Raw genomic sequence first — 15,868 nt, 5'->3', positions numbered from 1 at the left:
GTAATGTAATAGCTTAAAAAGCGTGAGTAAAATGTAGACAATTACACACTGAAACACACATAGTATTTCGTTAGCAGCACTTATTGCTTTTCCGTGGACAAAATGCCTTAATTAGTCGATTGTGTCCTAAAAACGAGGACTGCCGGTCACCAAATCGGTGAAACCGCGAAAATTCCTACAGTCCCTCCGGACACGGAAAGTATCGTGCTGCGTTCGAGTGCTTTCCGGAGACAGCTTCCGAGCCCACGCGGAGTCAGGAAGTCAGAAAAAGTGCAGACTCAAAAAAAAATAAATAAATAATAATAATAATAATAACAATAATCATTTAAGTTTATTTAAATGATATATGCCTTGATTGACAAGCTGATTCATTTCTGCGAATGTTTTTTACTTTTGCCGTTTCATTTATTTGTAGTCAGGTGGCAAAATGTAAACAATTGCAAACTATATCAGTATGACTAGCACATTCCTCATATCCCTTTATTACCAGTAAGTGGTTCAAAGGTGATCACCAGCAAGCGATATCGTCCGTGACCACTAGAGGGAGACAAATATCGGACAGCTCATTTTGTGCACTCTCTTCAGTTAATAATAATAATAATTGTCCATATCACGGGATTTTGAGTGTATGCTGTCATTTATATAATAGAAAGTAAAAATGGACTCATTTTATAGAGGTGGCCTACGATGGGAACACTGTTTGATTGCGTTTAGTTGAATCTTGTGGAAAACGTTTTTACTGTCATTTATTAAAATGACTGTCAAAAATGCTTTTAACTTCTGTACTTTGGTACATTGCAGTCTTTCACATAGGAAGTTGAATCAATACTTCTACTTGTACCTGAGTCTTTTTTTTCTTTTTACAAGTAGTGATGATGTCCTCCTTTTTTTTTTTCCCGTCACTTTGACGCTCAATTTGATTCACTTGGGGTCTCACCCCACAGATTCCCCACGCCGACCCCCGACCTCGCCTCCTCCCTGCCGTGTGCGCGTCTCAATCGGCCGCTGGGCCGCGGCCAATCCGGGGAGGACGTCGCGCTGCTCCTCTCGCAGCAATAATCCCATTAGACGCGCGAGACCGACACGCGCGCTCACACGTGCCCACACACGCGCGCTCGCACTCACACATACCTCCACGTAGCCTGTCACTGTGGATCACTGTCAGCCTCCAGTCGACGAAAACTTCCTCATCGGCCTGTTTTTAGAGCAAGCAGGTTACTGCAGCAGCAGCGCGCCCGTGCGTGTGTGCGCGCACGTGCGTGAACACACAACATCACACACCAACGCGAAGTTTCGAATACGCACGCTTTGCGATGTTTCACTTAACATTAGCTTACGCTGGCGTGCATGCCTTGGCCACCCGGGGGCACTATAATGCAGACATACGGATATATACGGAGACGGTCACAATTGCTCAGTAAGCCGCAGTAATATGAGTTGTTCTTCGCACAGGATAAAGAATACATGCCTGTGAGTATTGTGCTATTATCTGTCCACATGTGTTGCGCCACCATTTGTGTTCAAATATCTGTGGTTTAAAGGGTTGTAACGCCGCAACACCAAATGCTGCTCGTTAGCCTACCAGCGGTGTTTGGAATGGTTTGTTAGCATTAAGCGAACACGGATTTACCATAGGCAAAGCTATGTTGTTGATTTAAATACGCATCATGGAATTCTCAGCTTTTTATGTTGAGTTTGAAAGGGATGGTCCACACACACACACACGCACACACACACGCACACACTGAAAGCATTTAGTTAGCGGTAGTTTTAGCAGCATCACCTCGATTCGTGCTTGTATTGTTTCCCATGGACGGAGTTCACCATATCTGCTGGAGGATGGATTATTACGTAACACAAATGGAGAGGACCCCACTGCGGAGTACACCCCAAAGGGGCCCCCTCCCCTCTCCTCCCCTGGTCTATTTTTACTTCCTCTGCATCTCAGCTGTATCTTGCCATCATCACACTCTCCATCCAATCCTCCTCCTTCCTCTTCCGAATCAGCCCTCCCATCATCACAGGACCCCCCCCCCCCCTTTATCCTACTCCCCCCCCACCCCCTTGCTTTCCTCTCTGGGTGCTTGTGGTGCTCCAGAAGCATCTCAGCCTCTCGCCAAGTCACGCACGACGCACACAGCAGGTAACGACGGCGTCGACATCTTTATTTGTGCGCTGCGTGTGTGTCTGTGAATGTGTGTGTGATTAATGTGCAGCCTGTGTGTGTGTGTGTGCGTGAGGTGGATGTGCATCGTGGGTGTTATGTGTGTGTGTGTTTAATATGCATCGTGTGTGTGTGCGTGCGTGTGTGTGTGTGAAGTGGATGTGCATTGTTGTGTGTGTGTGTAGGTGTATGTCTGTGTTAAATGAATGTGCACAATGTGTGTGTGTAATAATGCATATTGGCTATGGTAATACATTGTGTGCGTGCTTGTGTTCATGCAGTATTGTGTTACATGTGTGTGCGTGTCATGGATGTGCATTTTGTCTGTGTTGACACGATGTGTGAGGGACTTTGGGCAAAATGTTTGGGCTTATGTTTCTCCGTTGCCGAGCGTGTGTTTATGCACGTACGTGTGTTTATTTTCTTTCACACACGTTCGTAGATTGAACAGAAAATGTTGTCTATGCGTTCGCGTACGAGTGTGCGTGTCAGAGGTACTGTCGTGTGTATTTGTGTCCGAGCCCCGGCGCATTCACGTTAGAATGCACTCAGGTGTGTGTGGGTGTGTGTGTGTGTGTGTGTGAGTTGCAGGTCTTCTGTATCCACACTGGCCTATTTAATTATTTATCACTCAATTTTCTCCTCCATCTCTCTATCGACTATGTTTGTCTTGATGCGCCTTCCTTATTGTGCGCGTGCCCGGTTGTACAGATTAAAACGACACCCTCTCTCCATTCGCTTGACGTGTGTGTCGCGCATGCTCAATGAAGGAAAAATACATTCTAAAAAAATAATCAGTCTAGTGTTGATTTACCCAGGATGCATTGCAGCACCGTATCCGCTGTCTCCGCTGTGCTTTCTCTGGTGAGCACTGCAGTCTGTGGAAGGAAGGTGTGGCGTGATGCGTTCAGGGCCCTCCCTCCCTCCACGCGGGCTTACGTAACACACGGCAACGCGCGCAACAACAGGAGAGACGAGCGACGGGAAGGGAAGAGATGCTTGAGCGCATTAAAGCCGACAAATAGGAGCGGCCTCAGGGGACACTTCACAAACTCGAGGCCCCCGGCCCACTTATTACCACACACTTCTTAAAGTATTCATACGCATAAAACAAAAGAGAGACCTGCAACAAAGTGTTCGATCAAACCATATCCTTTCGTCTAGTGACAACATGCTAGCTTAATGCTAACTTATTTGCGCCGCAACAGTTAATCGATTATCAAATTCATCGACCAATAGAGCCATCGTCTAACCTCAAAATTGTCCAAATTCCTGTTAACAAACAGTAAATGGAAAAAAAAATTCCAATGAGTTTTTATTAATTATTCAATGGAATAATCAATTTGAAAAATATTTGACAGCAGCAGGCCTGTAGCACATCATGTGAAATTCCATTAGATGGGCAAAATGGAAGTTAGCATCAATGTTATGGTAATTCTAAACCTTCAAACAGCTTTCACTGTAACACACGTGGAGTTAAAGTTTGGACTTTCTTTTTCTAAATGAATCTCCTTATCTCACTTCAACATAGTTCCTTGGCACCAAGATGCCACAAGATGGTGGCAAAATAATACTTTTGTTGGATTTGACCAAAAACAGCTATTTGATTTTTGCAAAGGCCAAACTACAAATATGAGATGGTTCACTGTATTGAATATATTTTACATCTATATTCTAACCTTTTTTTTTTTTTTTTTAACCACTTCTATCTGATCCTTTTCCTTTTTTTAAAAAAAAACAAATTGAATGTTGCTATCTGCACACAGTAAGACGACGTGGACGTGGCGTTCTTCTTCTTCATGCTCAGAAGGAGCAAAACGCTGCAGTGCTGCAGGGCGGGGCCTCAAGTAAAACAGCTCCCGGGAAGATAAAAGCACATAAAAAAAGACGCACACACGCACACAGCACCCCCCATGGAGATTGTGTGTGGGGGGTCCAAGGCGGATGAGCCGAGTGTGACGCTCACACTCTCGTTCACGTCACCAACCGCCGAACGTCCATCTAGTGTCCCACTGCACATCACCAGAAGACACTTTAGCACCTCACGTTGCAGCGGCGCGTGCCTGGAATAATAATGAGGCGCAGGGGAGGGAAAAACACACACACACACACACACACACACACACACACAGTAGATGTATTTATTATGTCACTTATTCACTGTTCTGTACTCAGGTCAAGTAGTGCTTTGGTGCCATCTTATTGCATTTTTGTGCCAAGGAACGACATTGAACTGAGTTGAGGTGCTTCATTTAGAACAAAGTAGTGTTTTGCGGTTATTTATGGCATTTTAAGGTAATCCGGTATTTATTTTTATAAGGCCCTGACATTGGCTTGCCATCAGTCCACTGTTTGTTTATATACAGGGGCGGAGCTAGATGATGGCCAGGGGTGGCCATGCCCTCCCTCGACTGAAAGTCGGCCACTTCGCTGGCGCCCCCCAATTGTGTTTTTTAAGGGAGGGAAAAAATTCAGCACCCCCAAATTGAAAGATCCCCACAGGAAGTGATGTTGACATAATGTCCACAAGTGTGTGTGTGTGTGAGTGCGTGTGTGAATGTTGTGACTTTGGTGTGTGTTGAGTCATGTAACACATGTGCGGCCACAAACAAACAAACAAACAACCGAGCTGAAAGGAAGCGTGTCTCTTACCGTGTGTCTTCAGCAGGATGTCGATTGTCAGCATCGTCGCCAGGGAGATCCTGGACTCCCGAGGGAATCCCACCGTGGAGGTGGACCTCCGCACCGACAAAGGTGCGCCCGTCCACTGGAAAACTGGAATAAAACAAAGAGTTAAACATTGCATGTTTAAACACCAAAATGTTCAACCAAACCATATAATTTCTTGTAAGGCAAATCCGCTAGCTTAATGCTAACATATAATGCGAAACACCGTAGACAGGCTAAAGGAACGTAACATTGATGTTAATGTAATTCTAAACACTTCAAAAACTGCTACTTAAACACAAACAGAGCAGAAACACATACAAACGCAGCACTCACAAGCATACACAGAGGTGCTTTGAGATACAAAGTTAATTTGACCTTGCTCTTATTTAAAATCGTCTTTACCCATTGAAATGAATGGAAATGCAATTAATCTGTCCTGTACCTAATGTAATGTCCTTCTTCTTGTCCATATTTTACTGGCGGTTGGCAAACCATCTTAAACCAACTGACATTGTCCTTCAACTGCCAGATTGATTCATAAAGTGACTGATCGAAGAAACATCTAATTTTTTCGTAATACAACATACTTATTAATATTTGTTGGGGCGGGCTGCCATTTTGCCATGTTGTTGCAGGTGTGTTTCGAGCGGCGGTGCCCAGCGGCGCGTCGACGGGCATCTACGAGGCCTTGGAGCTGCGAGACGGCGACAAGAGCAGATACAAGGGAAAAGGTTATTGCGTGCACTTCACTACGCTACCAACAGGGGGCAGCCTGGAGACATTCTTAGTTTTTTTTGTCTTCTTCAGGCGTCTTGAAGGCCGTCGGACACATCAACGACACGCTGGGTCCTGCGCTTATAGCCTCTGTGAGTATTGCAGTGAATGTTTACGGCGTTTGTTTGGAGTGTTTAATGTATTTGTGTCCGTGTGTGTGTGTGTGTGTGTGTGCGCGCGCAGGGCATCAGCGTGGTGGAACAAGAGCAGCTGGACAACGTGATGATCGAGATGGACGGCACAGAAAACAAATGTAAGTCGGAAAGAAAGAAGTAATGCGACGCAGGATGTGACATCAAATGACTTGCTGCCGCGTCATTGGCTCGCAGCTCAGTTCGGGGCCAACGCCATCCTGGGCGTGTCATTGGCCGTCTGCAAGGCAGGCGCCGCCCACAAGGACGTCCCCCTCTATAGACACATCGCAGACTTGGCGGGAAACACGGAAATGGTCTTGCCGGTGCCCGTGAGTCTTCATCATCATCATCGTCAGCATCACCATCATCAGCGTTTCACTTCCCTTTCCTCCTCTTCCTCACCTGCTTTGACCACGCCCCTCGTCGTGTGCAGGCGTTCAACGTGATCAACGGAGGCTCCCACGCCGGAAACAAACTGGCCATGCAGGAGTTCATGGTGCTTCCCGTGGGCGCAGAATCCTTCAAGTAAGACGGTTAAGTCTACAAACTTTCAAGGCAGGGGTTCGGGTTTCCAAGGTGGGTTCCTCTCCAGCTGTTGTGTTGACGGTGATCCCGTGTTTTGTTCCCCCTCCTCCCGAGGGAGGCGTTGAGGATAGGCGCCGAGCTGTACCACACGCTGAAGGGCGTCATCCAGCAGAAGTACGGGCAGGACGCCACCAACGTGGGCGACGAGGGAGGATTCGCGCCCAACATCCTGGAGAACAGCGAGGGTGAGGAGGGACGACGTCGACGTCAACATCGATGCCGTCCATGACGATCACGACAATATTTTCCGCCGTCTTTGTGGTCCCGCCAGCTCTGGACCTGCTCCAGACGGCCATCGAGAAGGCGGGCTTCACGGACAAGGTGGTGGTGGGCATGGATGTGGCCGCCTCCGAGTTCCACCGCGAGGGAAAGTACGACCTGGACTTCAAGTCCCCGCCGGACGCTGAGCGCCACATCGGCGCTGAAGAACTGGCCGACATCTACCAGGGCTTCGTCAACAACTACCCGGGTGGGTCGCCCTAACCCCGACGGATATTCCCAGGGACTCCGGGTAACCCCCCACCCCCACACACACATACACCCACCCCTCGTGTGACGCGTCTCCACCTTCTCTCCTACGCCAGTGGTGTCTATCGAGGACCCGTTCGACCAGGACGACTGGGAGGCCTGGTCCCGTCTGACGGCCCGGGTGGGCATCCAGGTGGTGGGCGACGACCTGACGGTGACCAATCCCAAGCGGATCGAGAAGGCGGCCGAGGAACGCGCCTGCAACTGCCTGCTGCTCAAAGTCAACCAGATCGGCTCCGTCACCGAGGCCATACAAGCGTACGCAACCACGAAAACAACAAAAACAGCCACGTAAAAACTAAAATCTAAAGGGACCGTCTCAAACCAGGAATTGGGTTTCCAATTAGGGTTAGGATTTAAAATTAGGGCTTTAATCTAAAATTAGAGTTTCAAATGGGTTGCAAACAGTTAGGGTTTCAAACCTGTCTTCAGGTATAAAATTGTGGTTTCACTCCACGGTTAATGTTTTATATTAGAGTTTTAAACCAAGTTAGGGTTTCTAATTAGGGCTTTAAAGTAAATTTAGGATTTAAAACCAGGGTTTGAGTTTCTAGTTAGGGTTTTAAATTAGGGTAAGGATTTAAAGTTCGGGTTTCAAACCAGAGTTCTGGTTCCAAGCAAGGGGTTGCTTTTTCAACATTGGGACTGCGAATTCAAATTAGGGCTTCAAGACAAAGCTAAGGTTTTAAGGTTATTGTTAGGGTTCTAAATCAACGTTAGGGTTCAAATTAGGGTTCCAAGCCAGGGATTTCAAAGTAGGTTTAAAGTTTCAAATTATTATTATTATTACTTTGCGTCATTTCACACCCGCTACAGGGCAAAACATGAACTAGAACATCCTCTAAACAAACCCAAGATGCTGTCTGCTACCTGACTGACAGTCACCATGACAACGAAACAACCAAGATGCTGTCACTCACTTCCTGTCCGTTTGGGCCCACTTCCGTTCACGCGAGTGTCGCCCCCTGCAGGTGCAAACTGGCTCAGGCCAACGGCTGGGGCGTCATGGTCAGCCATCGCTCCGGGGAGACCGAGGACACGTTCATCGCAGACCTGGTGGTCGGACTGTGCACTGGACAGGTATACACACACACACACACACACACACACACACACACACACACACGAAGCTTCATCTTGATTTGTGTGTCGCAGATTAAGACCGGCGCCCCCTGCAGGTCCGAAAGGCTGGCCAAGTACAACCAGCTCATGAGGTCAGTGACCACACCTGCAGACCCACAATCCTTTGCGGCAGGCAAGTGGAGGCAGGTTGAGGAAGAGGAGGTTGAGGAAGATGAGGAAGGGTGCGGAAGAGGCCTAAACTGTAGCGAAAGTCTGAACAGTTTTTAAAAAGTCACCGCACTGCTGCCTTTGGCTAAATCCACATCACATGATTTACGGACGGCATGTTGTCCAGCAGTCTCTCCGATCCCAGGATTGCCTTGCGTCACTTTTGGGCCTTTTTATGGGGGGGCTCCCTTGTGACAACCTTTATAAATAGAAAACATACGTTGTCTTAATAATCGTTGGAGGCAGCAACCAAGTATTTATGGTATTTATATATCTTTAACTTTCATGCATACTCTTCATCACCAAGAAATAATACAGTATATGCATACGAGGTGCAGATATTACTTTTGTCCCCTGGAGGTTGCCGTCAACACATTCGTCCCCGTAATAACTCAGAATGTAAATGTGTGTGCGCCTTTAAAGCCGGGTTTGCTTTGTTGAGTGACGCGGAGGTTGACTTATGAGGACGTACGATTGGCCGGCTATTTCCTGGTTGTAACATCAGCCACTGCAGCGTACCAGCAGGTGTGCAAAGTGTGTTTTGTTTACAGTATTTTCAAAGCATTTGTTTAAATAAACCACTGAAAGAGCAGCAGTGGCTCTTTCTGACTTTCCTCTATCCAAACCACCTGCTATGGATTAAAATTTATTCAATCTGTAGTAGGCTATATTCAATTAATGCTTCCAGGCCATCTCGCTAGGCTAGGAAAGTTCCTATAATCGGAAGAGGCCCTTAGTGTCATCAGTACTCCAGCACTCCAAACTCCCAGAATGCAATTTACTCCTTGGCTCATGCTATCTCCTTGTCTGCAGGATCGAGGAAGAGCTGGGAGACCAGGCCCGCTTTGCAGGACACAACTTTAGGAACCCCAGCGTCCTGTGAAACTCACACGCACGCCCGCGCACACGCACACGCTGAGCCATGTACGGAAGAAAACTCACACAATACCTTAAAAAAAAAAAAAAAAGGATACAAAATATGCACTGGACTCTTATGATGTGGGCTGAGGGGTTGATGGTGCACACACACCTGCAAGTGGAGTTTAAAAGCCAGACATGCACTGTTAATGTAGTTTAAAAAGAGTAATTGAAAAAGAAATGTCAAAGACTTCTTCAAGACCGGGACAAACCAACATGCGCGCCTCCTCATCTTCATCCTTGTTTCTCCTTCTTGGCCTCCTTTCTCCATCTTCACTTTCCCACCACCACGTGACTGTGACGTCGCCAATAGACGACTTTGCTATGCGCGCGAATGTCGCCGGACGGTCCGCGACTCACTGTAAGAGATCTCAAGGAACAATAAGAACCATGAGCAAATGTGTGAAATAAAAACAATTTACAGTCTGACATCTGATGATTGTAAATGTTTTGTCCTTACAGTATATGTTTAGCATGCTAGAAACGTAAGCACAAACCCGCAAATGTATATATATTTTTTTAACGTTTGCATTGAGCTACCGATGCAACTCTGCTGAGAAATATTGAAATATATATGGGAGTAAACATTTGACACATGCAAATGCAAAAACAGACATTTTCATTTTTGGGGAATTAAGTTAAAAACAACTTTTTTTATTTCTGGTTCCAGGTTAAACTGAATAATTGTTATTTAAAGTATTCCAAGTTTATATAAATTTTGCAATGAAGATGTTAATTTGGAAGCAAATTTAACGTGACTTTGAATGTGTCTTTTAAGGCAGGGTGATGTCATCTAAACTGTCTTAACGTCAAAAAAACTTCCCCAACTGTCTTAGCAGAAAGTTATTAATTAGTTGGCCACTCTTGAACACGCAAATTTCCAATATTCAATTGTACAGTAATGAAAGTTAAGTATGTGATGCCAGAATTTAAATGTCTAACAATTATGATTTCTTTGCCTCAAAATTGAATTAAAAAAAACAAAAACTACATCTAACGTGACCATTTACCATAAGAGGTCAACACGCGGGTCACCCGAGTAGCAATGGAACCTTCCTCAATTCAGCCAATCAAATTACATTTAACTTGATGCAAAAAAATATATAACCTTTTAATATTTCAACATAATTACCTGAACAACTTAAATACAGCAAACAACATAATTTGTGTTCCAAACAAACATACTGTGCAAAACTTTGAGGCATAAATAATATTCATCTCAAACTAAATGAGGTCACTTCTTATCATTCATCTAGGATTTGTCCACAGAAAACTTTGATAAAGATCTGCGCAAAATACAAAATAATATTAATAACAATAATAAAGCAGCTTCCGTCAACTTGGAAGTCATTCAAAGTGCAAATGTTTTCCTTCTGGTCAAATATGAAGCGTCAGAAAAATGCGGGAGATCAATTCCTAAAGCGATAGGAGATGGGCAGCAGCTTGTGACTTTTCTTCATGTTCTGAACTTTGACATGCGTCTGCTCGTCCATGATTTTGTAGCAGCGCCTGGCGTAGTCCAGAAGCTTCTCCTTGGGCGCCTCGAACTCGCCCACTTCGTCCATCTGCATGCAGTCAAAGTAACGCGTGCGCACGTGTCAACCACCCATTCGCGTCCCAAATTCCACATTTTGATATAAATGATAATTTTTTTAATCTCATCTGTTTGCTGTTTTTGTGCTCAGACAAATACAAATATATTATTATGTAAAAATATTGCTTTGGCTCCATCGTGTGTCGTTTTTGGTGCTAAGGGAACTATGTTGACGTGAGGGGTGGCGCTTCATTTAGCTAGGCCATTCGCTTGTTGAATAAAAAACAAACAACAAAACCAAGTGCTTTGGCGCCATCTTGTGGCATCTAGTGGTAATTTGTGGCAGTGCAATGACTATTATTTTATTGATCTATTATTTATTTAGTTTATTTGTTCGTCTTGGCTGCACTGCTTCCTACAGAGCTCCCCTGGTGCAAAGGTATGAGAAAAATAAAATTCATTGATAATCTGTACCCTCAATTTAGTAATCTGTACCCTCAGTTTAGCGAAATGTCTGGGGCTCTGTATACGCATCTGTATCGGTCAAGTAAAGTAAATTCTATTTGGATGTTATATTCTTACTGGTGTGAATTCTGTGAATAAATTGTCATGTCGCGATATATCCTACATCCCATTTTTTCAACTGAAACTGAACTGTATATGGAGCCCCAGACATTTGCTAAACTGAGGGTACAGATTGGTAAATTGAGGGAACGGATTACGAAATTGAGGGTAAAGATTATCAATGAATTTTATTTTTCTCATGCCTTGGCACCAGGGGGGCTCCGTTGCTTCCAGTACGTGTGTGATGGTTAGATGTTTTTCGTCCAATCAGATTTCTGCCTCTACATGTTGCCATGTCACTCTAATCTGCCCAGGACCTTCCGAAGGCCATCAATTTCTCCAGTTTTGCTTTTATATTTTAGTTTTATTATTGTTTATTTGCAGAAAACAAAACATGATCAAAATACCCCAAAAAGATCCTGCGTTTTTTTTTTTTTTTTTTTTTTGGGGGGGGGGGAAACCTATTTTTTTCAAGAGCTGCACATAACCAATGTGACATTTTTTTTCCTAACCAATCAGGTAGCGCTTGATGACATCAGCATTTTAACTTTCTGATCTGTCGGGGCAAAATTTGTTATAGACAATTTCGACGAGCAAAACACATGAATACATTTAATAATGAGCATCTCTGGTGAGTATGATGTATTTTTTTTATGGAAATGTTTTGTTTTCGTCATGTTATACGATAAGTATTGATTGTGAAATGCCCCAAAATATAAACGTAGTACAGTTGCCTTTTAGTATAGCATTCATGGCTTGTGTAATTATGATGACATGATAGTGGTGGTAGTATTATTATGATTGTAAATCCCTACTGAAGGCCCAAGTACCAAATGCACGGCCCGCCCGGCACCGAAGAACGCAAAATAAGCGTGAGACCTTCTCCGGCGCCACCAGTAGGAGCTCAGCGATGGGGGAGGTGGAGGCCATGGTGTTGCGGTCCACACCGTGGATCTGGAAAGCTCTGGACATGCTCCTCACACGCTGGTAGGTGGACAGGATCTTCTTGTAGCGGATCAGAACGCCATCCGGGTCTTTGACTGCAAAGGAGTTCACACACACACACAAACACACACACACACACACACACACAAAGAAAACATTTTTAGTTTGACCTTTTGAACCTACAAGCCACCTACTGGAAGAGCATTTAACTGTTCTGCCAGGCCTGGATGTATTATTAGTTATCAATTAATAATCATTTTCAGAGCAATTGAAGTGGAATAGGATCGCTTCTCGAGACGCACTAACGCTGGCTGGGAATCATCCCCGTGACCTCTCACCTCTCTGCCTCTCCCTGCCGTGGGTGATGCGGAAGATCCTCATCTTCTTCATCCTGGGCTCCCCGGCTCGCCCTCGCCCCTTCTTCTTGGTGCCGGCCTCCAGGGAAGAGTCCTCCTCTTCCTCCTCCTCCTCCTCCTCCTCCTGCTCCTGCAGGAACTCGTCGTCGGTGTAGAACTTTTCCTCCTCCAGGTGAAACTCCTGCTTGACTGCGGTCAGGTCAGAAGGATGAATTAATACAGTGAGCCACACGCCTCAAATGTAACTCCTACAATATTACTAATTGCTATTTTTCTCAAAGAAAAGCACATTACAATTTTTTTTTTGGGGGGGGGGGGCTGAAATGGATTAACGAAGTATGTAAAGGTACTACTATATTTAGGGTTTAAACTATTAATACAAGCAATTGAAACCATTTTGCTGGTGGCCGTCCCATTTTTGCAACTTTTTGGGGTGAGGCTCGACTGTACCGTACATGGAAAGATGGTGATCATGTTTCTCACCGGGGATGGCGGTCCCGTGGCGTGGCCGAGGTCCTTGCAGGCGTTTCAGGGTCATTCCGGAGCGTGTGGTCATGGGTGACGGCGGGTCAGTGGGGCTGGCAGGTTGCATCTTCACACCGCCGCGATGGGCGTCACCGCACCACTCTGGAAATTTAACGCACATGGACGCTGGTTACATTTTGTTTTTCCCTCACAAAATTTAAATTTCGATTTTGTTTTCCCAAATAGGAATGACATTTTTCCAAACAAGTTTTGCCTTAAGTCATTGCCTAGTAATAAGTGGTTATTCCCATATTGCAGAGAGAATATATGCTTGTGAGTGTTGTTGTATGTTTTATTTGTATGTGTTGCAGCTCCAGGTGTGCAAAGTAGCAGTTGTTTGAAAGTTTACAATTAGTGTAACATTCATGCTAACCTGTTAGCCTGTCTATAGCACTTTGCATTATAAGTTAGCATTAAGCTAGAGGACTTTTGCTAGACGAAATTGTATGGTTTGGTCGAACATTGTGGTGTTTAAATACACAATATTGAATGATCTTTTGTTTAATATGTCATTAGTGCAGTAAACGTCAACTGGGAGTGACAAACAGCTTGAAGCGAGCACCCTTTGTCTCTTATTTCAGAACCGTGTGAGCCAGAGAGTCTTTACTTTGTCATGTTATACATTCCTATTTCTTGACGGCGAGAGGGTGAGACCAGGCACTTAGAAATACTTTAAAAATGCCTTTTAGTAAGTTTAAATGTGTCTAAAGCATGTGGGTGGAGTAAAAACTACAAAATGAAAAGTTTTTCATGCGGTCTTTCGTTTTGTGGTCATCAGTCTCTCCAACGTATGGAGCAAAATGCTACATTGTCAAGACAGACTGTGGCTTTGTAAACCAGCTCCTCTCCGTTTGCAGCCGTGTTGTTAGTGTATGCGGTGCACGACAAATAAAAGCAAATGATTCAATGAAGTGGCTTGATGGATGCATAAACGGATGCGGGTGTCGCGGGGAACCACCCCCACCCACCTCCCACCTCACCCTCGTGCCCCCGCACGCCAACGATGAGGCGGTCCAGCTGGCAGCGCAGGAAGTTGCGCTCCTCCTCCAGCTCCTCGATGCGCTTCTGCAGCCAGGCGTTCTTCTCCAGCGCCACGTAGAGGTGCGCCCGCAGGTTGGACACCAGGATGAAGGGGCTATACTGCGAGGGGGGCGCATCCTGCATGCTGGCCTCTGCGGGGGGCCAGCCACATGAAACATCAAAGTTTGATGCAAGTAATCTACTTAGTTACTTGCTTACACCACATCAGGTTTGATGGAGTTCTGCAGCAGTAATAAGACTTCTGTCAACAAAACCGGTCAGCAACATGGCGTAGCGTACCGTCCATTATCGGTTGGCCATGGTGGTACGAGGTCGCCCTCTCCGTGCCCTCCTCCAGTGGGAAAGACACCTCGTAAGACTCCAGGTACAAACCTCCACCTCCTCTTGCGGCAGGAGCCATATCGTGAGCTATAACACATGAAAGAGAACACAATATTCTAAACTAACAGGACACTTCATTAAGTACACACCCTCACCATATCTTCATACAGAGATTTTTTTAATATTTCGGGTAACTTATTTAGCTACACTAAACAGGACACAGCTCTCAGTATGACAGTGCAGATGCACACCACTGTACATTACAACCGTAATTATAAACTTGTTGTTAAATGACAGTGTCAATCAAAAGGCAACAATATTATTTTTGTAAAGAAGATAATACACAAAGATAAGACCGTGTAGGGGTATTTCCTGTATGCAACTAAAATGGAAGTCTACGCCACATTTGTAACAGCTGATGACGCGGCGGCCATTTTGTGCCAGATTGCCATTCCAGTGAAATGGAAAACACCAATGGACAGTTAATGAGAAAAAAAATGGCCTTGATAAGACAAATAATTTGAAGAAAAATCATCACTGTGTCAACCAAACTGGGAAATATCACAAAGTGCTCCTCAACTACCTTTTTTTTTTCAATGTGTCAAATAACGATAAAAAAAAGGTAGTTTCCTTATTATTCAAGATATCTTAATAATTATGACGTTATTTTAAGGGTTTGCCAAGCCCTTTCCAATGGAACAAGGTTGTTTTTGTTTTAACTGGACCAACTTATTCTTTTTTTATTTCACATATTAAGTACTGTCTGTTACCTGAGATTGACCCAACTAGCAGACACATAAAGTATTTCAGTTGGTAACGTTTATGACCTGAGATTGACCCAGGTAGCGGATAAACAGTATAAACACATGGCACTGTCTATTACCTGGGATCGACCCGAGTATCAAACACAAACTGTTGAACCGGATAATGTCTATTACCCATTGAGCAGCCATATAGACACCCGGTACTGTCTAACACCCGAGACTGACCCAAATAGCAGGCATAAAACTTCCACTTGGTACCGGCTATTACCTGAGATGGACCGTAGTATCGGACAACGAACAAAACAGTTAAAGAGTCATAACACAAATTATTCGTGGTGCTATTTTCGGACTCAAAAAGCGAAGAAAAAAAAATCAAGAAGAAGCCATTGAAGACATTTTTGTCTCTCCTATGAAGCTAATAGGTGGACTGCTCATGAAACATTCTTAAACGTATATCGCACTTTGTCAGCAATTACCTGACGTGTTGGCATCGTCTGAGTTGCTTCCCGGATTCATCCTGCTATTGGGAATAACCACGTTCGTTTAATGTTCAAGTTTTCGACGAATAAGTCGAGTGAAAGTTCGTGGTTTATACTTCTGTAATACAACCTGGCGCCGGTGGTCAATTACCTGATTATAAGAGGCCCGCACAGGTGGTCGTATTTACGCGCATGCGCCATCACAAAACCCGAAGTACCCGGATGCTAATTGTCGTGGACGCGCACGTCGTTCGCGTTGCACGGCAAAAAAAAGAA

The 15,868-nt window shown here is 44.8% G+C and overlaps 2 protein-coding genes across 4 annotated transcripts; one reads left to right on the top strand and one right to left on the bottom strand.

The window, feature by feature from the left end:
- Positions 1–1,942: 1,942 nt before the first annotated feature.
- Positions 1,943–9,492, top strand: LOC133395786 (gamma-enolase). 2 transcript variants are annotated; one of them, XM_061664977.1, is made up of 13 exons: positions 1,943–2,143; positions 4,833–4,918; positions 5,470–5,565; positions 5,642–5,700; positions 5,792–5,861; positions 5,938–6,071; positions 6,176–6,267; positions 6,382–6,512; positions 6,599–6,796; positions 6,912–7,113; positions 7,827–7,935; positions 8,011–8,069; positions 8,959–9,492. In XM_061664977.1, the coding sequence occupies exons 2-13, from the start codon at positions 4,834–4,836 to the stop codon at positions 9,026–9,028; spliced, it is 1,305 nt and encodes a 434-aa protein (XP_061520961.1). In that variant the 5' UTR covers positions 1,943–2,143; position 4,833; the 3' UTR covers positions 9,029–9,492. The 2 variants fall into 2 exon arrangements, with proteins under 2 accessions (XP_061520961.1, XP_061520960.1); XM_061664976.1 differs by having other exon boundaries at positions 1,944–2,143; positions 4,830–4,918.
- Positions 9,493–10,201: 709 nt separating this feature from the next.
- Positions 10,202–15,761, bottom strand: LOC133395787 (coiled-coil domain-containing protein 106-like). Of its 2 annotated transcripts, XM_061664979.1 has the most exons (8): positions 15,744–15,753; positions 15,590–15,633; positions 14,308–14,436; positions 13,968–14,159; positions 12,946–13,089; positions 12,445–12,651; positions 12,041–12,201; positions 10,202–10,628 (listed from the first exon to the last, which is right to left on the bottom strand). In XM_061664979.1, the coding sequence occupies exons 2-8, from the start codon at positions 15,627–15,629 to the stop codon at positions 10,473–10,475; spliced, it is 1,029 nt and encodes a 342-aa protein (XP_061520963.1). In that variant the 5' UTR covers positions 15,630–15,633; positions 15,744–15,753; the 3' UTR covers positions 10,202–10,472. The 2 variants fall into 2 exon arrangements, with proteins under 2 accessions (XP_061520963.1, XP_061520964.1); XM_061664980.1 differs by lacking the exon at positions 15,590–15,633 and having other exon boundaries at positions 15,744–15,761.
- Between the last annotated feature and the right edge of the window lie 107 nt (positions 15,762–15,868).

The sequence above is a fragment of the Phycodurus eques genome, chromosome 20 (genome assembly GCF_024500275.1).
Source record: "Phycodurus eques isolate BA_2022a chromosome 20, UOR_Pequ_1.1, whole genome shotgun sequence".
Taxonomy (NCBI): domain Eukaryota; kingdom Metazoa; phylum Chordata; class Actinopteri; order Syngnathiformes; family Syngnathidae; genus Phycodurus; species Phycodurus eques.
The sequence above is the reverse complement of the archived record's forward strand: the minus strand, read 5'-3'. Positions and strand labels throughout refer to the sequence as shown.

Bases quoted from the DNA above. Each gene is read 5' to 3' on its own strand.
- LOC133395786 (XM_061664977.1), top strand. From the start codon at position 4,834: ATGTCGATTGTCAGCATCGTCGCCAGGGAGATCCTGGACTCCCGAGGG. The intron at 6,797-6,911 runs GTGGGTCGCCCT...CTCCTACGCCAG, and splicing joins CTTCGTCAACAACTACCCGG to TGGTGTCTATCGAGGACCCG. The intron at 7,114-7,826 runs GTACGCAACCAC...CGCCCCCTGCAG, and splicing joins GTCACCGAGGCCATACAAGC to GTGCAAACTGGCTCAGGCCA.
- LOC133395787 (XM_061664979.1), bottom strand. From the start codon at position 15,629: ATGAATCCGGGAAGCAACTCAGACGATGCCAACACGTCAG. The intron at 13,090-13,967 runs GTGAGGTGGGAG...TTAAATTTCCAG, and splicing joins TGGCGTGCGGGGGCACGAGG to AGTGGTGCGGTGACGCCCAT. The intron at 12,202-12,444 runs GTGAGAGGTCAC...ACTCCTTTGCAG, and splicing joins CGGCAGGGAGAGGCAGAGAG to TCAAAGACCCGGATGGCGTT.